We start from the raw sequence: 25,411 nt of genomic DNA on the forward strand, positions 1-25,411 counted from the left end.
AAACAAAATCCATGCTAGTATCAGTCCTAAAGTGTTGTAAGCTCCATAGATCAAACCATAAACTATGGTGGAAAATTTTTTCATATTTCCACCTATGAAAATTCAGTTACTGAGTAAGAGCTGTGCTGTTTTTATAATTATATGTTCCATTAGAGGTAACTTCTCTAATGAAACTAAAAGAATTGTTTTTTCTTAAAAACTAGGAAACTATAAAAATTTTTGTCATTTAGAACTCAATATTCTGGGTTCTAAACCAATGGTCAGTTGAGTCGGTGTTTTTGATTTATTGGAGACTATATTTTCAAAATGTATTTTAAATAGACATTTGGTGTTTTTAATCTAGTCAAGACAGTTTTGAAATTTGATTCAGTTTATATCTTATTGAGTTTTTGGATTGGAAATGAGGAATATATACTGAGTTTTGAAAATTTTTGATAAGACTCTCATGACTATTATACACTTTTTAAAACAAATATTCTAAAAAGAATTTTCTGGACACAAATAGTGTGAACTAGAAATCACTTTGCTTCTAAATTTGATACATTATATTGCATAAAGATTCAAGAAATTCGCCTAGCAAACTTGAGGCACTGGCTGTCCACAGCACTTCAAAAAAGGAAAAGAAGAAATCAACTTCAATTACAGTTAACATTTTGGGTTATCAAAAGTTCAGTTTATCAAACATTTTATATAAGCTTTGTGTTCTTAAATTTTCTAAGTTGAATCACAGTTTTGGGTTGTTGTCATGGTTTTATATTGGTTCTTTATCTTCCAAGAGGAAAATCAGTATTTATCCTCATATTTGCTACCACTCTTTTCCATCTCACTTTTCCTACATATTAATTTATTTCACCCTTGATCTTTGAACATTAAATTATTATTGTTTCACAAAGTCATTTCCTATAATGCTGATAGAACATCATGGTGACATAATTTCTCATTTCTTCCATGCATTAATTGTGGCTTATTTGTTTTCGAGTTTTAAACTACACATATAATAAAGTTAATGTGTTCATTCATCTTGATTTCTTTAATCACAATTTTCTTTATTTGGGGTCCAAGTCATAGGAACATATTGAAGGATGTAATAAAAACAGTGAATTTTGTAGACTAAGAAATTTTCACCATTTCCCAGCAAACACAATTTATTTTCACAATAAATTGCCACCAGTGGAAATTACTTAATTAAATAGAGTATAAAATGCTACATTTGTATAATGCAAATTTAATGTTTGGTCATTCAGTTAAAAAAATCTAATTATGCATGTGTATTAAGTTAACGTACTGGGTTTAAATAAAATCTATAAAGTTTAATGTTAAGCTAATTTGTTTTAGCTTAAATTCAGTAGGAAATTTGAATGTGAAGAAATTTTAAAAAATTAAAACACTCAAGCCTCTTTAAGAGGTTTGCCAAAATGGAAAGATTAGTTTAATCTATATCTTCATTAATCCATACTTCTAATGGATAAAATTTCTTTTTAAAAAATGACTATGGCCATGGCATAATTCTTTGAGGGCAAGAATGGTCAAATTTCTTCAAATATAATGATAATTAGTATTTTGCCTTTGCATAAATTAGCCTACAAAGTTATTATTTTTAGTATTATTTAGTAAAATTGGAGTGGCTGGGGTTGTGCTTTTTTAAAATCACATCTGCTTAGCTAAAATAATTTTACTTTAATATTGCTTGAGTCATTGTTATCCTCTCCTTTTCACTAATTATAGACCAAGAGAGCTTGACGACAGTATCCCTTATAATTTTACTATTTATCATAATATGCTTGTATTTTAGTTTGTCTGGTAATCATGATAACACATGAATCATTTAATTAACTCCTTTAAATATATTTGTTAAGCAGTGCAGGAAAGATTTAATTAGTCAAGTATTACAGAATTTTTTGAAAGTCTGTCGTTAGAATGCTGAATATCTTTCTGAGAAACTATTATTTTCTAAATGAATTAATTTTATACTAGATTCCTACTGTATTGCTAGGTTTTAAACTTTATAAAAGGAAATCATAGATCATTTATAAATTATTTTTTTGCTATTTTAAAATGATATTTGTTTTATGTTTAATTTCACAGGTTAATTTTGGTAGACACACTTTAGAAATTTTTTTTTCCCCAAAGTGAGAGCTTCTATCACTTCCATTGTAGTAGTATTTATCATCTTTTCTCTATATTTATTCATCTTTTCTCTATATTCTAATCCTATAGAAATTATGCACATGAAAGTGGTTAAAATAGACAGTAAGGGCTGGGGATGTGGCTCAAGAGGTAGCGCGCTCACCTGGCATGCGCAGGGCGCTGTGTTCGATCCTCAGCACCACATAAAAATAAAATAAAGATGTTGTGTCCACCGAAAAACTAAAAAATAAATATTAAAAATTCTCTCTCTCTCAAGAAAAAATAGAAGTGTACAGGTACTAATTTAAAGAAATATCCTGGACTAATAGCTTTTTTTTTTTTTTTTGGTACTAGGGATTGAACTCAAGGGTACTGGACCACTGAGCCACATCCCCAACCCTATTTTGTATTTTATTTAGATACAGGGTCTCACTGAGTTACATAGCACCTTGCCATTGCTGAGGCTGGCTTTTGATTCTCCTGTCTCAGCCTGAGCCACTGGGATTACAGGCATGCTTTCCTGCGCCTGTAACACTTTAATTCATAATCAGAAATGAGTTTAAGAAAGAGCAATATCCAGGCCCACTTCACCTTAGACTTAATAAATCAGACAATCTCCAGGAAATATATACATGCTGGGAAAGCTCCACAAGTGATATATACCAAACACTGGGAACCATTATCCTAAACATTTCTTGGTTTTCTACCTTTGGAAAGCAGTTAAAAGAAGCTCTTGAATATAATTTTCCATCTTTTAGGGGACTTTGAGTTGCCATTTCTTAGCTAGAAACACCATCATGTAAAAAGGAGTCATATTAAAATAAGAAATTTAAATTCTAGGGCTGGGTTTGTTGTTCAGTGGTAGAGCACTTGCCTAGCATGTGCAAGGCCCTGGGTTCGATCCTCAGCACCACATAAAAATAAAATAAAGATACTGTGTCCAACTACAATAAATAAATATTAAAAAAAAAGAAATTTAAATTCTAAATTTTCACCCCCTGTTTTTGAATAATAATTGAAATTTAGTTATTGGAGCAGTAATTTCTTGACACCATGATATAATCGACTCTTCTGTCCTCTGCAACCCCTGCCCCCATTCATTCAAGTAAAGTTTGATGTATTTAAGAAAGTAGGTAATTAGAGTGTAAACATAGTAACTTTTCGGAATTAGCGTCTTTAATTTTGAGAAGGGGATAGTAAACACTGGAGGTGAACATCCTCTGATTTGGATAAAATATCTGGCTAGTATTTCAAATGCTGGAACAAATACAGAATGTGTGAAGATAAAAAATTAATAAGATAAACTCTACCCTTAAGTATAATCATGGAAAAAGCCAGCCTTACTATAACTAGCAGTAAAATAAGCCAGAATGTTGAGTGTTATGGTAACAGAAGGCAAGAAAGGAAATGTTAAGCAGTAAGTGGGAGTTAAATAGAGAAAGGGCCTTTGCCCACCTGGATAGACAAACAGGAAATGGCTGAAGGGAGGAAGTAGCACGAAGCTGACTGAGGAGTGAACTAGGAAGAATGGAGAAGTATTAAATGAATAGATACAGGAGTGAGAGAAATGTCCAGCATTGTACCCACACCGACTTACCTGAAATAGTCCTCTACCAATGTCTGCTAAAGCAGAGGCAGATAGCCAGCTTTATAACCCATGATCTCACCCAACAACCCCAGTTGACTTCTGGAGCTGCATTTGTAACACGATTCTATACTTGTGACCCCCATCTACTGGACACCTTAAGAAACAGTTTCCTGGACCAGACACCTGGACAGACTCTTTCTGAAGAATTTGAGCCATAAAATTCAGACTGTCAAAAAATAATATATGTTTGGGGAGCCAAGAGACTGCTCCAGAGAGGAAGGAGTGGCCCTGGTTTTGGGCTTTGCAATCCCATGCCTGAGGAGGGGTCACAACAGTGCTTCATTTCCTCCACTGGATGCCAGTGATTTTGACAGTTGTGTCCTTGCATTAAATCCCCTTTTTCTCAAATGGGCTTTAGAGTATCTGTTCCTTGGAGTCAGACAACCCTAAGTTGGACTCTTGATTTTGAATACTTGGTGATTGAGAAGATGGTGATACCAACTGTGAAAGAAACATAAGGAGTAGGTCTGGAAGGTGATCTTGGATATATATTTGATTGGTACTGGGATAGGCTGGCAATAGTTGGAAATCAAGCCTAGGAATTGTTAAATCTAGAAATGTGGATCTTGCAGCTCTGTATGAGGCCAACAATAATTTATTGAAATGATGAAGGCAGCCTGGGAGATGATATGGGAGAATAAAAGATGAGGACCAAAAATTGAGGGAAATATATATAAAGTACGTGCAAAGACAGAAAAGGAGGTGAAAATAACAGAAAAACAGGAAGATATCCAGAGTTGTGCAAGTTTCTCAAATGGGACTTTACAGTGATCACAAGGTAGAATGCAAATCAAAGACATAATTGGGTTAGGGAATTGAAGCATGATTATCATTTGAGAAGGCAGCTGCAGTGTAATACAGTAGGAGCCAGATGGATACTATTTGAGAAGTAGATATTAAGATATAATGAATGAATAGTACTGGAGAAATTTGAAAGTGACAATGTGTAAAGAACATTATTTGAAAGTGTATACTACTTTATTCCATTTTGCTTTCAAATCTGAAAGGAGGAGTATAATATGATCTGTGACTATGTAATAAGCTATATTTAAGCTGGATCTTTTTGTAGTAATAGGAATTAAACCAAGAGCGCTCCACCAATGAGCTACATCTCCAACACTTTTAAAATTTATTTTTAATTTTATATTTTTATTTTGAGACAGACTAAACTGCTGAGTCATTGGGGTTACAGGTGTGTACCACTATGCTTAGCTGAGCTGAGTCTGATAGCTGCCAAGCTTGGTGGTGCATGCCTGTAATCCGAGGGATGCTGGAGGCTAAGGCAAGAGGATCCAAGTTCAAGGTAGATCTCAGCAATTTAGTGAGATCTTAAGCAACTTATTAGCAAGATCCTGTATCAAGATAAAAAAGGACCAGGGATGTAGCTAAGTTAAAGTCTAAAGGAAATTATGAGTAAGCAGAGAAAAGCAATCTGTAAAGGAAGAAATGAAGTTACCGTCCCCCCACCACCAAAAAAAGGGATAATTGCTAAGAGGAAAATGGGCAAAAGTTATACAATATGGTTGCAGATTTACTCATTATGATTAAGATGTGCAGAGGAAATGGAGTTTTCTTACAGAACTAATATAACCTTCTTAAACCCTACCTATTGGTAAGTCCATAGAAAATTAACTTCTGATCTTAGCCAGTTGAAAACTTACCATATACTCTGATATAAAGGAGATATAAAATATAATAACTTAAGGTATTTAAAGTAATCCTTAATCTGCTAGGAAATGCTATCTGGCTTCTGCCTTTTGTCTCTCAAATTGTGTCCAGATGTATGGAGAGGGCTTACATGACATAATGGCATTAGTGTGAGGGATCTTGAGCTCTTCCATTCTCTGGGCATCCTACTGGCCTCTGATATAGTTAAGCAGTGGCTTATAAAAATATATGATCAAGTCTTTCCTAACTCGGTCAGAGCCTGGTGGTTCTTGGCTGAACTGGCCTCACCTCCGTTCTCTTGGGTGTGGAGAAATCTCTAAGGCTCTGCCACCTGCAGTTCTGTCTGAAGCAGTCTAATGTAGGTCAGGTTTATCACTTGCCATTCCACAGTAGGCTCAGGAGAGCCCCGTTGCTTCCCCTTTAGTTATCTTATAAATCTCCCTCTCCAAAAATATAGGAACTTGTGGGTCCATTCCATACCATACAGGAATAGACAGTAGCCTGAGAAAGCAAACTATATTGCTAAAAAGACTTCTTTTAACATGGCTGTGTCTTAGCCTGAAAGGCCATATCTTTTCATAATCCTTTAGACTATTCTACTTCCAAGCATATGATAGAATACTTCAAAACAATTAAAAATGGACTACTGTACATTCAGCAACATGAATTGCATGTATATAATGTTGAATAAAAGAAGCCAGACACAAAAAGATTATATGATTCTATTTACATAAAGATAAAAAATCGGCAGAAAGACTCTGTAGTATTAAAAGTCAGTATAGTAGTTGTCTATGAGAAGAGGGTTGGAGGAGCTAGTAGCACTCACTTCCTTGGAAAGGGTATATGTTTATTTGCCTGTATTTATGAAATAGTTATTAAAATCTATCTGTAATACCTAAATAGGATACATACATAGAATATTTTTTCAACTTCTAAACTTTGAAAACCCTTTAAATTCACTGGGAATTTGTCACCTGAAACCTTTCTACCATTTTGTAAACAACTTTCAGTTAAGGTATCTGTAGTGACCTTTATCCGTATCCTGTTTCACTACTTGGTTGTATTTTCATTATAAAAATAATTAGTATGGTTTCTTCAGGATTAAAATTTTAGTCTTTTTTTTTTTTTTTTTTTTTTTTTTGGTGGTGCTGGGGATCGAACCCAGGGCCTTATGCATGTGAAGCAAGCACTCTACCAACTGAGCTATGTCCCCAGCCCTAACATTTTAATCTTCATATTGTAATTTTTTTTTAAATTACCCAGTTTTTCACAATGACAGCTATACAAAGTTTTACACATTTCATAAAAGTAACCTAATTTATGAAAGAGAATAGGACATAAATCCAACAGAAGTAATTACATGAAAACTATTTTAGAGCTTGCTTTTCAGAAATATGGACCTACTGAAACAACACAGCAAAATCTGCACTAGATGAGGGGCTATTAGCATCTCTATGAGTTGGTATCCAGTAATAATGCTTTTTAAGGCCGTTGGAAACTTCTGCAAGATACACGTGTCCATCCACCACATATGGCTCCACATCTGTATTGTTTGGTTTTAGATGGCCCATTTGAATTAAATCTGAATATGCCTAGGATTTTTAGGAAAAATTATCATTAGGAATATAATTTATTCAACTTACAATGCTGAAACAAATATAAACATTTGATTTAGCCATGTATTTTGTAGTTTAAAATACTCTTAACATGGTTGAATTTTAATATTTTCCAGATATTTTTAATTCATTTAATTACGATGAAATTGTAATATTGCAAAAAAAATTTTTTTTTAAGTTTTTAATGTATTAGGCATGTTTTGTTATTTTGTAACTCTTCAATTCCTTATACTAAGTGGACCAAAGGTTTCACAGTCAAATTTAAGTCTTACAAGGTGATGGTGCACTGAGTAGAGGGTTGTTTTGGTTGCTCTGAAAAATCTGATGATAGCTGGGGACCCATTCCTCAGAAAAAATAAATGGAACCCTAGGATTTGGACATTTCAAGAATTCCACAGTATTACATGCTGGCCTATTATTTCTTCATTGTAGAATTTTCTTTGCATATCTCTTGGATCCTTGGTGTCTATATAAGGGTATCATACAATTACGGTGAATTGGTTTGTTAATAAGGTTTACATTATAGAAAGAGGCAGAAATTTAGACATGAAAAGATTTAGCTAGGCCAGGCCCAGTAGCAAAGTCCTGTAATACCAACTATTCAGGAGGTTAAGAAAGGAGGATGGTAAGTTCAAAGCCAGCCTGGGCAAGTTAGCAAGACCCTGTCTCAAAACAAAAATTTTAAAAAGGATTTGGGCATGTTGGTGCATGCCTGTAATCCCAGCAGTTTGAGAGACTGAGTTAGCAGGATCACAAGTTGGGAGACCAGTTTCAGCAACTTAATGAGGCCCATTCTCAAAAACATAAAAAGGACTGAGGATGTAGCTCCTTGATAAAGTGTCCCTTGGGTTCATAGTACTTCCCCCACCCCCTAAAAAAAGAAAAGAAAAAAAGTGTTAAGGATGTTGTTCAGTTCAGTGGTAGAGTACCTGCCTAGCATGCCCAGGATGTGGGTTTGATCACTGGCATCATCAAAATTAAGAAAAAAGATTTAAAGGTTTGTTTTGCTTTCCATATTTAGCTTGTCATTATCAGTAGTTCCAAAATCAACTTACATACCTTCTAGTTTATAGAACTACTAAAGGACATTGATGTTTTTCAAAATTTATGAGTGTTTGTTAGACAGTAGTATGTATTTTAGTACCCTGTAAGTAGTGGAGTTTTGGTTAGTCCTTTTGCAAATTGAGAATTTTATCTTCTTTTTTCCCCCAAGTAATTCCTTATTATTTATTCTCCTCTTAGAAAGACACTTGGAAATATAAATATAAAATAAATATAAAATGGTATATATCATACTTAGCAATAGCCAAATACACATTTTCTTGGTATTCCCCATAAGAATAAACTAATGAAATTTTCAAAAGCATACTATACTCCATCCCTCTCACCTTCTTGGGGGGGGGGGTCAATTCTTTCAATTCTCCACAATTTCTTTTTGAGGGTGGTGAGTTACTAGGGATTGAACACCCAGAGGCACTTAACCATCCCAAACCCTTTTTATATTTTATTTTGAGACAGGGTCTCACTAAGTTGCCTAGGGCCTTGATAAGTTGTTGAGGCTGGCTTTGAATTTGTGATCCTCCTGCCTCAGCCTCCTAAACTGCTGGGATTACAGGGGTGTGCCACTGCACCTGGCTCCATGATTTTTAACAATGGAGTCTCAAATTAAATAATCTAAGTCTACTGAGAGACTAAAATATCTAAATCAACAAATTTTAAAATATTTGTATGTGGGCCAGGCCTGGTAGCACACGCCTATAATCCAATTGGCTGGGGAGATTGAGGCAGGAGGATCACAAGTTCAAAGCCAGCCTCAGCAAAAGTGAGACACTAAGCAACTCGGTGAAACCCTACCTCTAAATAAGATACAAAAAAAAAAAAAAAAAAAATAGAGCTAGGAATGTGGTTCAGTGGTCGAGTGCCCCTGAGTTCAATCCCTGGTACCTAAATAAATAAATACAAATACACATACACATACACACACGCGTACATATATATGTATGTGGCTGTACATCCACATACACAATGTATAATATCATGTTGCCAAGAAACTCCAACTAACAAATATTCTAAATAAGGTTTTCATATATTTTGCATGAATAGATTCTGTTTCTGTTCAAATTTGCATGGCAATTAAAACAAAGTTGAGTGCAATATACATGTGTTTGTGTGTATGTGCGCGTACATGTGTGTATTCTCTTAAGACAAAACATTAAATACAGGTATATTTAGTATACATCTCCTTATATCTTGGAATCATTTCTGAGGCACATGTAAATAATGTCTGTCATAGAGAAGTTCCAGAAAAAGCCTTCATTGACAAAAAACTTACCACACATGTGGCCTCATCAAATTTGTTTCCCCAAATGTAGATATTAGATAATGTGGGATTTGTTTTCACTGACTGTGAAAGTGCAACAAGTCCTTCTCCCTCTATATTGTTGCTGACTACTGATAATCTGTAGAAAAACAAAAGGTAATAATGCTAGAAACCAGTAGTTCAGCAAAGAAAAAAATGTGTAAGTTAGCAATAACATTTATTACAGCCATTTTCACATGTAAAATCTCAGCATTACTCTTTAATGTTTTAATGTGAACAAAATATTGGCCATATAATTTCTAAAGTTCAAGAAACTTAAGTTTTCTTATCATATGCTTCATTTAATTAGAAAAGCTGCCTAGCTTTTAAAAGTAGTCTGCTTTATATTATTCAGTAAATGTTTGGGTAGATGGTAGATATAAGTCTGTATCATAGTGAATGTTTCTGATTTTTCAATATAATTCAAGGTACATAATATAATCAACAAGAATTTTCTCATGAATTTTTCTTTCTTTTTTCCTGTGGTGCTAGGGATTGAACCCAGGCCTTGTGCATGCTAGGCAAGCACTCTACCAACTGAGCTATATCCCCAGCACCTCTCAAGGGCTAAACATCTAATATTTAAAAGGCATTACTTTTGAAAAATAGAAATTAAATATTTACTGTAACTTAGTAGGGAAAGATTTAGAAACTGAATCTTCACATTTTATCATAATTTAAGATTTAAGGAGTTTGAGATTAGTATTGTAAAAAAAAAAAACATGTTTTTCTGTTAATGTGATTAAATATAAAACCATACTAACACTTTAAGACTTCTGTTGTGAGAAGTAAGAGTTTCACTGAGACAGTTTGCTCCTGCATTTTCTATTCTGTTAAAAGAAAGATCTAAAACTTCCAGGGTGGTATTGCTTTTCAGAACATCAGCCAAATACTCCATTCCATCACGAGTTATTTTATTGCTGTGAAAGGAAAAATATTTGGTAATATTTGAAAATACAAAGTACTGCTTTGTTATTTACAGTAGTAAGATGCTTGAAAACATAATAAATAGTACTTTCTATTTTAGCTCACTCAATTTCCAAAAAAGTTAATGAATTTATAAAATATTGTTCCATATCTGATTAACATAACTAAATTATTCATTCAAGATATGAGATTATCAAGGATCTAGGAATTAAACCAGAGACCCTGTGTCTCATAAAAGAAAAAGTAGGCCCAGATCATCATCATATTAGATTAGGCCCCTACTTCCTTAATAAGACTCCTATAGCACAAGAATTAATAAATGGGATGGACTCAAACTAAAAAGCTTCTTCTCGGCAAAGAAATAATCAGTGGGGTGAATAGAGTCTATAGCTTGGGAACAAATTTTTATCACTTGCACATCAGATAGAGCACGAATCTCTAGGGTATATAAAGAACTCAAAAAGGTAAACACCAAAAAACAAATAACCCAATCAATAAATGGGCTAAGGAACTGAACAGACACTTAAGAAGATAATATATAATCAATCAACAAATATATGAAAAAATGTTCAGCATCTCTAGCAATTAGAGAAATGCAAATCAAGACTACTCTTAAGATTTCATCTTACTCCAGTCAGAATGGCAGCTATTAAGAATACAGACAACAATAAATGTTGGCGAGGATGTGGGAAAAAAGGCACACTCCTACACTGCTGGTGAGACTGCAAAATGGTGCAGCCAATATGGAAAATAGTATGGAGACTCCTTGGAAAACTCTGAATGGAACCACCTTTTGACCCAGCTATCCCACTTTTCCATGTATACCCATAGGACTTAAAAAAGCAGCATATTACAGGATACAGCCACATCAATGTTTACTGCAGCACAATTCAAAATAGCTAAACTGGAATTAACCTAGATGCCCTTCAATAGATGAATGGATAAAGAAAATGTGGTATACATACACAATGGAATATTACTCAGGAATAAAAATAAAATCATGGCATTTGCAGGTAAATGGATGAAGTTAGAGAAGATAAGGCTAAGTGAAGTTAGCCAATCCCCAAAAAACAAATGCTGAATGTTTTCTCTAATATAAGGAAGCTGATTCATAGTGTGATTGGGAGGGGAGCATGGGAGGAATAGACAAACTCTAGATAGGGCAAAGGGGTGGAAGGGTAAGGGAGGGGGCATGGGGGTAGGAAAGTCGGTGGAATGAGATGGACATCATTACCCTAAGTACATGTATGAAGACACGAATGATGTGAATATACTTTGTATACCACCAGGGATATGAAAAATTGTGCTCTATATGTGTAATATGAATTGTAATGCATTCTGCTGTCATATATAATACATTAGAATAAAAATTTAAAAAGCAAAAAAAGATGAGATTATAAGAGACATAATAACAATATTATCTAAATTAATAAATATTAAGGCTTAGGATGAAAAGTTGACAATGGTTGCCTTTCCCAATCACTGAAAATAGTGTGTAACAAAATATCTCATGTACAACTTTTGATTTAGTAACAAGTAAATTATCACTTACCAGCTGATATCAAGGTAACGCAGGCTTCTGTTCAGATACAGTGCATCGCATAACTTCTGCATACCACAGTTTTTTATACCATGCTTACATATGTGTAGTTCAACAAGCCAGTGGTTTTCTTTCAACATGTGGCCTAGATGGACAGTGGACTCTTCCTGAAAATAGATAAAATCTTGTTTTTAAAATACAAATTTGAGGGGTTGGAGTTGTAGCTCAGTGGTAGAGCACTTGCCTGGCATGTGTGAGGCCCTGGGTTTGATCCTCACCACATATAAAAAATAAATAAAATGAAAGATACATTTTAAAAAAATACAAATTTGAAGCAATGCGTGTTTATTCCAAACATATGCTACTATTTAAATTAGCTTTTTAGAAATATATATATTTTTGTTTTGTTTTTGCAGTATAGTGGGGATTGAACCCAGGGCCTTATGCACACCAGACAAGTGCTCTACCACCAAACTAATATCCCAGCCCAAAAGTTTGAGACTTTCTTGCTAAGTGGCTCCAGGCAGGCCCTGAACTTGTTATCCTCCTGCTTCAGCCACCATAGTTAGGATAATTTGACATGTACAATGATGTCAGACATGAGAAAGGTTATACTTTTTTTTTAAAATTTTTTATTTATTTTTTAGTCATACATGACAGTAGGAAAAAATATGGAACGCTTCACGAATTTGCGTGTCATCCTTGGGCAGGGGCCATGCTAATCTTCTCTGTATCGTCCCAATTTTAGTATATGTGCTGCCGAAGTGAGCACAAGAAAGGTTATACTGTTTAAGACTATTAGTCTACTCAAAGTTGTATTTGGCCTTAAGAAAAAAAATCATTTTTGCCTCAAATCATATATTTATTTCTTTGTTTTGTTTCTTTATTTATGCGTGCAATGCTAGGGGTTGAACCCAGGGGCATTCTATCACTGTGCTACATACATCCCCCTCCCTTTTTAAAATTTTTATTTTGAGATAGGGTCTTACTAAGTTGCCAAGGGTTCTGCTAGCCTCAAATTTGTAATCCCCCTGCCTCAGCCTTCTAAATAGCTGGTATTACAGTTTGTGTCACAGTTCCTGGCTTGTACCCTCTTAGAAATAGGTATCAGGCACTTGTAAGATGCAGTGAGTAAGGATGTAGAAGAAGATGGAGAGTTTGATTTACAAAAACAATAATCAGTCATTTCATGAGGGAAAAAATAAAAATAATTGGTTAATCCTACATTAAACACGTAAATTCCCCTACTGCTGGCTGGACCCTCAAGAGTCTCTGAAACTTTCTTATATCCTCTGTATGTTCCTGAACTTTGCCCCTGATTTCTACTCTCTTTTTACTTATAGTGTTGGGGATTGAACCCAGTGCTCTAATACTAAGCTATACATGAAGCCCTTTTTTTTTTTTTTTTTTTGTATGTTTCATTTTGAGACAAGGTCTTGCTAAATTGCCCAGGCTGTTCTCAGACTTATGGGTATGCACTACTAGGCCCAGTCCTGATCTCCACTCTTAATGGTTTAAGACAAAATACAAAGACATTTCCAATCTTGATTTTACTTTTAAAATATACTCATTAACCCTGTGATATATTTGATTACTTTCCTTTTATATGCATGCCAAGAATGTGTTCTACTCTTGTTTTCTGATCACCAGAAGACTTTTTTTTTTCATTTTTTAAATTTCATAGTGTAGCTACTTCTAAGAAAAATTATATACGTAGTCCCAACTAAGGTTTGAATACTAAGCATTTTAAGTTTTTAGAAAATTGAAGCATATCTTAAAATGAATGAGCCCAGGTATTTTGTGGTAAGAAATCTTAAGATTGCTCTGTAACATAAGTAGTTTAACAGTCACTGGAAATATTGATGATGGACAACTACATGTTCTTATTATGTATAAATACACTGAGATAAACTAAAAGTTAAAGGAAACAACATAGTAATAGCAAAATGTACATAAGTTTTATAATAATCAAAACTGTCCAGATGTTAGCTTTACCTTTTTCCTGGACTATATGAATTTCAGCAAATTTCATCTAGCCCAGTCTCAATTTACTTTTCTGTAAAATAGGTGAAATTATGCTTCCCTCACAGAATTAAATAAGTCAACAAATAAGCACCTGCCACAAAATAAGTATTCTATAGTAAACTGTAAATCATTTATTATTGTTCAGTTTTCCAAAATTCTGTATCTGATTTGTTGAAATTACTGAAAAGATATAACTAAAGAAATGCTGTATAGTCTGGAATCTTAAAAAATGCAAACTGACCACTTACAGATCCACTATTGCTCTGCTTCCTGCTGACAAGAGGACATAATACATTTTTGTGTTTGTACCTTGACTGCATTTTTAAACTAAGAAGCTTGAAAAAGGAACCATCTTTATTAAAAGAGAGAACTACTATCAGATATAGTAAAGGATATTGTCCCCATTTGCTGAGTTTGTGACTTAATTTAGTTGCACCTGGCATCACTATTTATCTAAGCTTCCCAGATAATATCAATGAGCATCAAAGGTTAGATCAACATTTACAACTTTTTATCTTTTCATCCTGATTTTTCTATGGTAATGAACATTAAACCTTAAATGCAATAGGTTTGCAGGCTTTTATTTGGGAACTACACAGTATAGGAAAGAAGGTTTTTACTCTACAAATACTAAAGAGTGGACTAATGCCCTCTGGGATACATACAGTGATGTCTACCTTAGAAAAGAGAGGAGGCCTGAAGTATCAGGCTAGGCAAGAACATGGCCCCACATAGGAGCCCTGGGCTTTTAATATTTGTTCTCAGACAGATTTGTGATTAATGACACCACTCAACAAATTTAGAAGAGGGATTGCATCTAATGTGATTTCATATATTTAAACATACTTATTTCCTAACAGATATGGTCCAAAAATTTTTTAATTTAACTGTCAAACTTGTCAGGTCCTCAATCTGAGATCCTTCCCTGCTGCCTTCCCTGCTTTGATTTCAGTGCCTTCCTTATGCTCCTGTGGCACCCCGAGCACATCATTCTCTAGACTGGTTGATTTCTCTCTACACAGACTGAAAACTCCTGAAGACAGGGTCATATGATTTGATCTTTTATCTCTGTCACCCTGCATTTTGTCTGGTTTAGGGTTGCATTCAAATATTTATGATTCGTAAATGAAGCAGTTCACTGTGTGTCTACTTTGAGCCAGGTATTTTGCTGGTATTCAAAGCATTTTTAAAAGTATGTTTCTATTATTTGAGGATTCTAGGTGTCTTGTTGAACAGATTAAATTTCTGTTTATGAAACAATATGATATAAAACTCAAAAAATGTTAGTAAAGAAAAGTACAGAGGTAATTCAAAGGGAGAGATCTACATAGGCAAAGAATGCAAGATACACTTCTGAATGTGAAAAATAGTACTTAAAATATGGTTCTGAATTACTCATACTATGGTGTAACTATCAGGTAGTTAATTTTAAGTTATTTAAAGAGCTTTGAACTTTGTTAAATTTCATTTGGAAGTTCAAAACTCACTTAAATATTGAACTTAAAACATTAAACATTTGCACATTGAACTTTAATAAAGTTTATTTTTTGGACTATATAAAGTGCTTTGGTGGTGCACACATATAATCCCAGCAACTTGGGAGGCTGAGGCAGAAGGATCACAAGTTTGAGGCCAACCTTAGCATTTAGTGAGACCCTCAGCATCTTCCTGATATCCTGTCTCAAAATAAAAAAGAAAAAGGACTGGGGTCATAGCTCAGGGATTAACCATCCCTGGGTTCAATTCTCAGTACTTAAAGAAAAAAAAAAAGTGCTTTGGATATTTACTTTTCCTTTTAGTAGATATATCTCTTTTTATTTAGACCAATAAAAAAGGGGTTCTTATTCCTTTTTTAACTTCTATAAAATTTAAAATATTTTTTAATTTGTTCTAATTAGTCATATTCTCTCTCTCTCTCTCTCTCTCTCTCTCTCTCTCTCTCTCTCTAACACTATTTAAGTAAGTTTAAGCCACTCTAAAGTGGCTTAAAGGATATTTGTTAAGGAAAAAGAAGCCTGAAAGAAGCAACCATGTTTTTTCTATCTCCAACATGCACCTTAACTACACATAGGTTCAAGTTCAAACTTGCCAAACTGCTGTTCAGACACATTTTGCTGTTATTTGTTACCATGTTTCAAAAATACAATGCTTCGTCACATTTCAACAAATAAAGACAGTTGACACTGGGCTCTTACATCCTGGCCTTTAATAAAACTTTTACCATATATTATTTTTGTCTTGAATGTCTTAACCCTATAGGTCTATTCATTCAGAGTTTGAGTTTCAAGAAAAAAAGATATTTGATGCTTAAATAAGCAATATCTAAAAGCATATTCAATTTTAAAAGTCTTATCAAGAATAATTTTCCTTTAAAAAATTTCTATTTGTAAGTAGTAGTTTACAAGATATAATGTTAATTCCAAAATTACAATGTATTCATACACTATAAACTTCACTAAGAACTCAGTTTTATTCACATGCTGTTATACTAGCTACCATCACTTTGAAAACATACCTGTTCCCCGTACAGTATAGGTCGGTTTAGGTTTATTCCTTTAATTGCTTGGTTTTGAGTTAGTACTGTTGCAAATGCTATCACATTTTGCATTCCCTAAAAAATAAATAGGAAAATTCATTAAGGAAACTGACACTATATAAATTAATCTCTCTACATAAATATTTCAAGATCATTTATCTGAATTCTAATAAGTCAAACTTTGTTTTTAAAAAGATTGCTCTTTGAATTATAGGTTGATTGAATTCAGAAATCAATTGTTATTGTAGTCTTCTTTCCCTGGCCTAAAATCTGTTTGCAACACGCACAAGGAGTTTCTTAACATTTCAGTATTCATTTCTTGGGTGTCTGACTCTAGTCTTGCTTCTTGGCCCTCAAGGTTTTGTGTGGGGTCCTCAAGATGTGGACCCCAGCTAGGGATAATACTACTTATGCAATATATGACTTTGCACAGGCATTCTTTTATGTTCATATAGCACATGAAGACAAGCAAAAACCACATTTTTCATTTTCAGGCCCATCCTAGTATTTTTCTTTTTTTTTTAGCATTATTTTAAATTTTTTATGGCATAATGTAAATATTACAAAGTATTTTCAAAGTAAAGGAATTTGTATTATACTAGAGAACTAGTATTTGTCTAATTAAAAATGAACATGATTGTTTTCTTTAAAAATCCCTTACAGGTTAAGATGAGTATGGACAAAAGTTTAGGAATATTTTTATTATACTGTATATTTTTCTATGATATTTACTATAATCTGATTTTATTAACAGTCTGTACTATTATATCAAGGAAAAAAATCCCATCTTTTCTCTTATTTTAGACATTAGGGACAAGATTAACAATTCATAAGACTGCCATTTGACTGGTTTCTTGGATGGTTCTCTATGCTGATTTCCTGGGAGAATAACACATTATCTTGGTGATTTTTTTCATAAACAATTTACTCACCAGGTCACAGTCACCCAGATCTAATTTCTCTAAGGATGAATTAATTTGCAGCATTGAAGCAAAAAACATTCCACCTTTATTTTCAATCTTATTTCCAGTCATTCGCAGGTATTTCAAAGTTGTATTCTTCTAAAAAAGAAAAGAATCAAAACTTATTTAACTCTTTTTTGGGGGATACTGGGCATTGAACCCAGGGGCACTCAATCACTGAGCCATATTCCCAGCCCTATTTTATTTTTTATTTAGAGACAGGGTCTCACTGAGTTGCTTAGTGCCTTGCTTTTGCTGAGGCTGGCTTTGAACTCATGATCCTCCTGCCTCAGTCTCCCGAGACACTGGGATTACATGTGTGCACTGCTGCGCCCAGCTGTTATTTAACTTTTTAATCCATGGAATTCTCTAAATTAAATGAGTTAGGAGAGGGAATATTACCATTTATAAACATGTAATCTTCAAGGAGATAGACTAGGATATTCCTTAAAGGTAATACTCAATTTCCAACAATAGATAGAAATCTACTAGTTTAGTAAAACGAATGACCAAGAAACAGAAGTCCAGTCAATAACCAGTAAATAAAACACATTTTAATAAACTTTCCTTTCATTGAAAATATAAATTTATTTTCTAAGAAATTACACCACGCATGGAAATGGAAGGTGATCCTCAGGGTTTTACAAAATTACATATAAGAGGAAATGAGGGGTAAGAGAAGAATAATACAAGTGGAAGAAATGATTTACAGTAGAGGGGGTAGAGAGAGAAAAGGGGAGGGGAGGGGGGATAGTAGAGAATAGGATAGACAGCAGAATACATCAGACACTAGAATGGCAATATGTAAATCAATGGAAGTGTAACTGATGGGATACAGCAATCTGTATACGGGGTAAAAATGGGAGTTCATAACCCACTTGAATCAAACTGTGAAATATGATATATTAAGAACTATGTAATGTTTTGAATGACCAACAATAAAAAAAAAGAAATTACACCACTTTTTTATAGAGGTGAAATCCACATAATGGATTTATTAATCCATAATAATAAAATTAACCATTTTAAAGTATACAGCTCAGTGGCATTTACTACATTCCCAATGTTGTGTAGCTATCATTTGTAGCTAGTTCCAAAACATTTTCATTACCTCTAAAAGTAGTCCTGTACCCATTCAGCAGTCATTTTCCATTATGCCATCACTTTTTTGTTGTTGCAATGTTAAATTCCTAACTCCCATTTTAAAGCAATATAATTTCTCAGACACTTGCAAGATTTAATTCCATTTCTTATTTCACTCTTGATTAAATAACAAAATTATAGCTATTTCATTATTCTAATGAATACATGTTAGGATATATAATAATGTAAATAATTATCTGTTTAAAATGAATTCAAACTCCTTTAAGATCAGGAAGAAGAGAAGTGTGTCTGTTCTGGTCACTTCTATTTAACACTGAATGGAAAGTTAGAGCTAGGGAAATTTGGCAAGAAAAAGAAAAAAAAATCCAAATTAGAAAAAATGCTTGGATATGACATGATCTTGTACTGAATATGAAAAACCCCTAAGGAATCCACTAAAGAAATGCTGTTAGAACTAATAAACAAATTCAGCATAGGATACAATATCAAAATACAAAAATCAATTGTATTTCTATACTCTAGCAATGAACAACCTAAAAATGAAGTTATAAAAACAATTTCACTTTCAGTACCATCAGAAAAAAATAAAATATTAATAAATTTAACAAAAGAATAGCAGACCTGCACATTGCAACCTACAAAACACAGTTGAAAGAAATTACATGGAACACATTCCATGTTCTTAGTTTGGAAGACTTAATATTGTTAAAATGGCAATACTCTACAAATTTATCTACAGATTTAACAAAATTCCTATCAAACTTCTAGCTGCTTTTTCTTATAGAAATTGATAAACTCCTAAAATGTATATAGAAATAAAGGGATCCAGAAGATCCAATATAATCTTGAAAAATTAGTAAAGTTAGAAGACTCACACTTATTAATTTCAAAACATACTACAAAACTATAAAAATCAAGATAGTATAGTACTGGCATAAGGACAGAAAATGGATTAATGGAATTCAGAGTACTGCAGAAATAAACCCTCACATTTATATCAGCTTTTTTTTTTTTTTTTTTTGACAAAGGGGTCAAGATAATTCAATGGGGGTAAAGAACAGTTTTCTTAACAAATGTGGTAGGGACAAGTGGATAGCCATTATATAAAAGAATGAAGTTAAGAATGAAGTTTGATGCCTACCTCATACCATATATAAAAATTAATTCAAAATGGATGAAAGAACTAAATGAAAAGAGCTAAAATTACAAAACTCTTAGAAAATATACATGTAAATCTTTGTGACCTTGGGTTGGGCAAAGCGTTCTAGATACTTAACATCAAAAGAAAAGCAACAAAATTAAAAATTGGGTTGATGAAATCTAAAAGGTTTTATACTTCAAAGAACATCAAAGAAGTGAAAAGACAACATACAGAATGAGAGAAAATGACCTGCAGATCACGTATTTGATAAGAAACATATCTAGAATATATAAAGAATTCTTACAACCCCAAAGGACAACCCACCAGTTGCAGGGCATACCCCTGTAGTCCTAGCCACTCAGGAGGCGGAGGCAAGAGGATCTCTTTAGCCCAGAAGTTCAAGACCAATCTGAGGGTCTGGAGATAGAGCTCAGGGGTAGAGCACTTGCCTAGCATTTACATATGTAAACTCTGGGTTCAATCCTCAGTGCTTCAAAGAAGGAGAAAAAAATAAAATGATGAACCTGAATAATATGATAAGACCTTATCTCAAAATAAAACCCAATCTAAAAAGGGCAAAAGATTTGAACAGAGATTTCTCCAAAGGATATATACAGATGAACCATAAGCACATGAAAAGATTGTCTACATCATTATTCATTAGAGAAAAGTAAATCAAAAAACTACAAACTGTTTCACACTCCCTAAGAAGGTTAAAATTAGGCAATAACACGTGCTGGTGAGGATGTGGAGAAACTGGAACACCCTAACATTGCTGGTAGAATTGTTGCTAGCTGCAGCCACTGTGGAAAACAATTGTTAGTTCTTCAAAATGTTAAACAGACATCATATGACCCAGCAATTTCACTCCTAGGTATGTATCCTACAAACTGAAAACAAGTCCATAAAAAATATGTGACTATCCATAGTAGCATTATTCATAATAGCCAAAAAGTAGAAACCCAAATGTCCATCAACAGATAGATGAACACAATGTGATATATCCATACAGTGGAATATTACTTGCTAATAAAAACAGATGGAACGTGTTACAATATGGATGAAACTTTACACATTAAGGCCTTGTATCATAGGATTCATCTATATGAAATGTTCAGAATAGGTAAGTGTACATATAGTAAGTAGATTAGTAGCCTCTAAAGACTGGAGAGAACTGGGAGGGAATAATGGAGGGGGGATTGCTATAGGTTTGGAGTTTCTATAGGATGGGGTGATGAAAATGTTCTAAAAATATTGATAGTGGTGATGGCTGCACAGCTCTCTAAATATACTTTTTATTAAAAACTCTCATTGAATTAAAGACTTTAAAAGGGTAAATTTATTATGTATTATAATCTTGATAAAACTATTTTAAATGAATTCAAAAGTGCTCATGTAATGTCCATACTTTAATAGACTAAAAGTGAAATAAAGAAATATAATTTTACATTAACATTTAATTATGTTGTTACCAAGCAATCAAAACTTAAAATTCCCAAGTAATATGTTAGTTTGAAGTACATAAATGCTTACATGAAGTGCTTTAGCAATCAATTCTCCACCTTCAGGTCCAATATCATTAAACATAAGATTTAAGTAAATGAGATACCTCTGTGTCTATGAGAGAGCAAAAAGAAGCTATTATACATGTATTATGGAAATCAATCATATACACATTTATTTAATTAAAAACACTAACCAAAGAAAATTTTTATGATCCAGAAAAACTGAATTCCAGCAAAAGCAACTACCGTTAAGGAAAAATAATGAATTTTCAATAATAAGTGAAAGAAAATTACTGTATTCACTTTTACCAACAACTCAAAAGTGTGGACATGCTATGGTAATTCACAATGGTGGGGGAAGAATAGAGGTATTTTGGACTAGAGAGAGGAGTGAAGGAGGGGGCATTCTGCTGCACAACCAGCCTGTGAGCTTCATAAAAGAGGTTCCAAGCATAGAAATTAACTAGTGAGTTTTAAAATTAAAGAGACATACTCTCGTTACCTTTAATAACCAGCTCCGGAGATGGCTTCTCCTAGCTCCTGCCTCCAGCCACCTAATGCGGTGAGCGAGAGAGGGAGAGCACGCCAGGGAGTGAGCTTTTATTGGGGAACAAAAAATTCAAGGGAAAATTCCATCCAATGAAGGTCGAGGAAGGCAGCATTCTAAGGTCAGGGTCAGTGATTGGTCTTCAGGTCAGTGGTCAGGCATACCTCCACACGGACAAGCCCTGGCACCTGGGACTGGGTGGGGAAGGCTCTGACACAGTAGTCAAAGCGCCTCTCACCCAGCCAGGGAGGTAACTCAAATCACGTGCGAGAATGGCTTCCCACAGGGCATGGGTGTAGAAATGATTGTAGAATAAATTGGACATTATTACCCTATGTGCATATATGATTATATGACCTGGGTAACTCTACATCATGTACAACCAGACAAATGAGAAGTTATACTCCAATTATGTATGCTGTGTCAAAAGGCATTCTACTTTCATGAATAACTAATTAGAACAAATTTTAAAATATTTAAAATTATTAAAAAGTGTGGACATACTTTATGTATTTAACAATGATATACAAGTTTGCAAAAGATAACTCAGGAAATCTGGGTATCAGCTCTACTGAGACCAAATATGAATTTCCATGTATTTCAAGTGTTATAAATATAGCACAGAGTCAGGACCTTGACATTTTGCATAACTAGTGTTTGTGTATGTGCCATTAGACTAAGTAGTTTCACTGTAAACAGAACTAAGAATATTCTGTAGTCAAATAATACCTGAAGCAGGTTTGCAGCATAGTATGCACCAGCATCACTTAGAACGTTATATCTCACATCCAAACCTGAAAGACACAGATGAAACTTTACATTCCTTATAAAATAGAACACTGAAGAGCAGGAGGTACCTATTCTTAATCAAACATACCATTAATATATGGGCAAGTCTCTAAAATTTGGGAAAGAATGCCAAAATCTTCATCTGTTACTCTTTCTACTGGGATTAATCTATTGTTACCCGCGATGTTTAAGGTGATTCTTTTTTCCAATCTGTTAAAATACAAAAAAAAAAAAAAGAAAGAAAAAAATGGAGAAAAGATTCTGAAATACAAAGATGACAGATACTGGAACCATGTAGTAGAATGACTTACAAGTATATAGTAGATTTTTATCAGGTAACTAAAAACTACTGGACATTCTATAGACTTCGCAAAGCACTTTAGTGTATTCTGTATGAGTTAATTTCTCTCTTACACACACATATGCAAAGTATTCCCTCTTTATATTAACAACATAGACAATATTGATGATTTGCCTAAATTTGTCAGCTCACAGAGCTAAAAGGAATCTGGAGCCCTGACTTGAGGGCTCTTGGTCTAGTGCTCTTCCCAGTATCCTACACTATCTCTAAGATCTACCAACAGTGTCACTCATCTACTTATTCATCTGAATCAAAACATTCATCCATTTTTTACCCAGCTTTTTCATAGCTATAAAATCAGTGACTTCCACACATCTAAGAATTAGTAAAACTACTAATGTAGTCAAATACTTATTTTTCTTACCCCTTTTTAATATCTTCATCCACTTCTTGGAGTACATGCAATATATAAGGATTTATTTTCTTGGAGTTTTCCAAACACAGATTACAATAATATTCCTGGAGCCCAGCAATAGATTCTGGAACTTTTGAAAAAATAAATGTATGTATCATCACAAATTATTCTAAAAGTTTTTTCTCAATATATGTCCTTCAAAAGTGTGTGTGTGTGTGTGTGTGTGTGTGTGAGTGAGAGAGAGAGAGAGAGAGAGAGAGAGAGAGAGAAAGAATGTGTAAAAGAAAAGGAGAGAGAACTAAGGATAAAAGAGAAGAGAAATAAAAGCAATGGGAGACCAAATAAAAATGCTGATATTCCTTATAAAGAATAATTTCTACCAGGGCCATTGATGCACCCACCAAGGCTGGGCAGACACTGGCTGATGACAGTGGAAATGACATAAAGGGAGAACTAACCTCTTTCCTTTGGTAGTTGAGGAAAATGCTGTCCAGAGAAATATTTTATGTGAAGTCATGTAATAATAATGGAATGTGCAAAATCAAACCGATTTCAGACTCTTCCCATTGTGCCATATGAACTGTAAATATAAATGAAGCAAGTACAACAGATTTCACAAGTGTGTGTGTGTGTGTGAGTGTGTGTGTGTGTGTGTTGGCTGCACCATGGACCAGGATACCAGAAATGTGTCAGATTTAGGAGTGGTTTTTGTGAAGGCATAAAGGAATCTTTGATTAGAGCCTAAACATTAGTTTAAGAAAGTTGCAAGAATATTTTTATTTAATTAGCTAGCCATATTTTAAAGCTTTGCTATATTTCTCTGTTACTCTTTTGATTTAAAATTCACCTGTGTTTTATATATGGAAATTTTATGGTGCCAATAATTGGCTTTCTATACTATATTCTTATCAGCATAAAAATATTAAATCAGTCTTCAAATTGTAAAGCAAACTGAAAGGCAAAACTAGGAAACAATAGCTACACGGGAAAATGTCAAGAATCTAACCCAAATTTCGTTTTTTATCTACACCTCTGGCAGACATTTAAAAATTTCTAGAGAACGGGCCTACTTATTTTGGAGGCAGCTCCCTCCAGATGATCTTTTATGGCGGAACAGCCACATACTGGAAAATCCAAGAGTTGGAATCAGATTTTGTCGCCCATACTCTGTGGTATGTAACTTTAAGCAAATTAAATTCTCAGGGCTTAAATTTCCTTTTATGCTAAAGGCAGAGCATAATAATGCTTTGTTCCGGTGCAATGAGGATTAAGGCTCTTTATCCACCTTGTTTCACATCCATCAACACATACTTTAAAACAAGCCCAGTGACTGGAGAGGCCGAGGCAGGAAGATCTTGAGTTTGAGGCCAGACCTCTGCAACTTATTGAAACCCTGTCTCAGAATAAAAAATAAAAGGGGCTGGAGATGTAGGTAAAGCATCCCTGGGTTCAGTCTCTAGTTTCAAATAAATAAATAAATCAGAATCCAAATTTGAAATAGGGGACAGGTGTCATTCAGGCTAAGCTTTTTTCGTTAAACTAAGGCAGTCCAAAATTGCAAAGTCAGAACGGTCTCTAGATTTCTCTTGCTTCATTGGGATCTGACCAATGCGGCGATGAGCCCCTAAACACACCTTCCTTCAGACTCCGGAAAGCAGCTACGCTACTGGCGCGCACAGGGCACACCGCGGGCGGTCTGGGCTTCTCTCCTGCCCGCGTTTGGAGACTCCGCAAAGTCTGGTCCAGAGTTGGGTTGCCCAAGGGCATCCTCCAGCCGCGCCGCTTTGGGCAGGCAGCTTGCTTGAGGAATCAGCCGGTGCGACACCGCCGCCCCTCGCGCGTTGCGTCCGGGCCAGGTGGGAGCACAACGGCACCCTCCTTCTTACCGTTCTCGCTCGCGGAGGCCGAGTCTGGGTTGGGGTTAGGGGTGAGGGTAGGAGCTGGGGTATCATCGGTCTCCACCGCCTCGGCGACATTCTCCTGCAGGCTACTCGACATCCTGTGCTCTTCTAAACGCTGCTGCAGCGGCGACATTGCCCTGGCAACTGCTCGCCGCGCCGCGCCGCGCCAGGGAAAGAATGGGGCGGAGCCACGGCGCAGGCCCTGAGCGCCGGGTCCTGCGTGTTGCGCGCTCCTTGCCCCGTGCGCGTGGGCCGTGAGGCCCTGCTGGGCACGCGGAGAAGCAGATTCTGAGGCTCCTC

The 25,411-nt window shown here is 34.7% G+C and overlaps 1 protein-coding gene across 1 annotated transcript; it reads right to left on the minus strand.

Moving 5' to 3' along the window:
• Positions 1-5,232: 5,232 nt before the first annotated feature.
• On the minus strand, positions 5,233-25,119 carry LRRC34 (leucine rich repeat containing 34). Its single transcript, XM_081301217.1, has 11 exons — positions 24,845-25,119; positions 23,220-23,340; positions 22,583-22,704; positions 22,435-22,499; positions 21,187-21,270; positions 17,379-17,507; positions 16,426-16,521; positions 11,898-12,052; positions 10,183-10,338; positions 9,392-9,518; positions 5,233-7,035 (listed from the first exon to the last, which is right to left on the minus strand). The coding sequence occupies exons 1-11, from the start codon at positions 24,975-24,977 to the stop codon at positions 6,844-6,846; spliced, it is 1,380 nt and encodes a 459-aa protein (XP_081157343.1). The 5' UTR covers positions 24,978-25,119; the 3' UTR covers positions 5,233-6,843.
• Between the last annotated feature and the right edge of the window lie 292 nt (positions 25,120-25,411).

The sequence above is a fragment of the Spermophilus citellus genome, assembly GCF_964194105.1.
Source record: "Spermophilus citellus genome assembly, chromosome: 7".
Lineage (NCBI taxonomy): Eukaryota > Metazoa > Chordata > Mammalia > Rodentia > Sciuridae > Spermophilus > Spermophilus citellus.

Coding starts and splice junctions, on each gene's coding strand:
- LRRC34 (XM_081301217.1), bottom strand. CDS start 24,977: ATGCCCTTGGGCAACCCAACTCTGGACCAGACTTTGCGGAGTCTCCAA. Junction 22,705..23,219: donor GATGAAGATATTAAAAAGGG/GTAAGAAAAATA, acceptor GTATTTTAACAG/ATTGGAAAAAAGAATCACCT. Junction 7,036..9,391: donor TTGATGAGGCCACATGTGTG/GTAAGTTTTTTG, acceptor TAAAAATCCTAG/GCATATTCAGATTTAATTCA.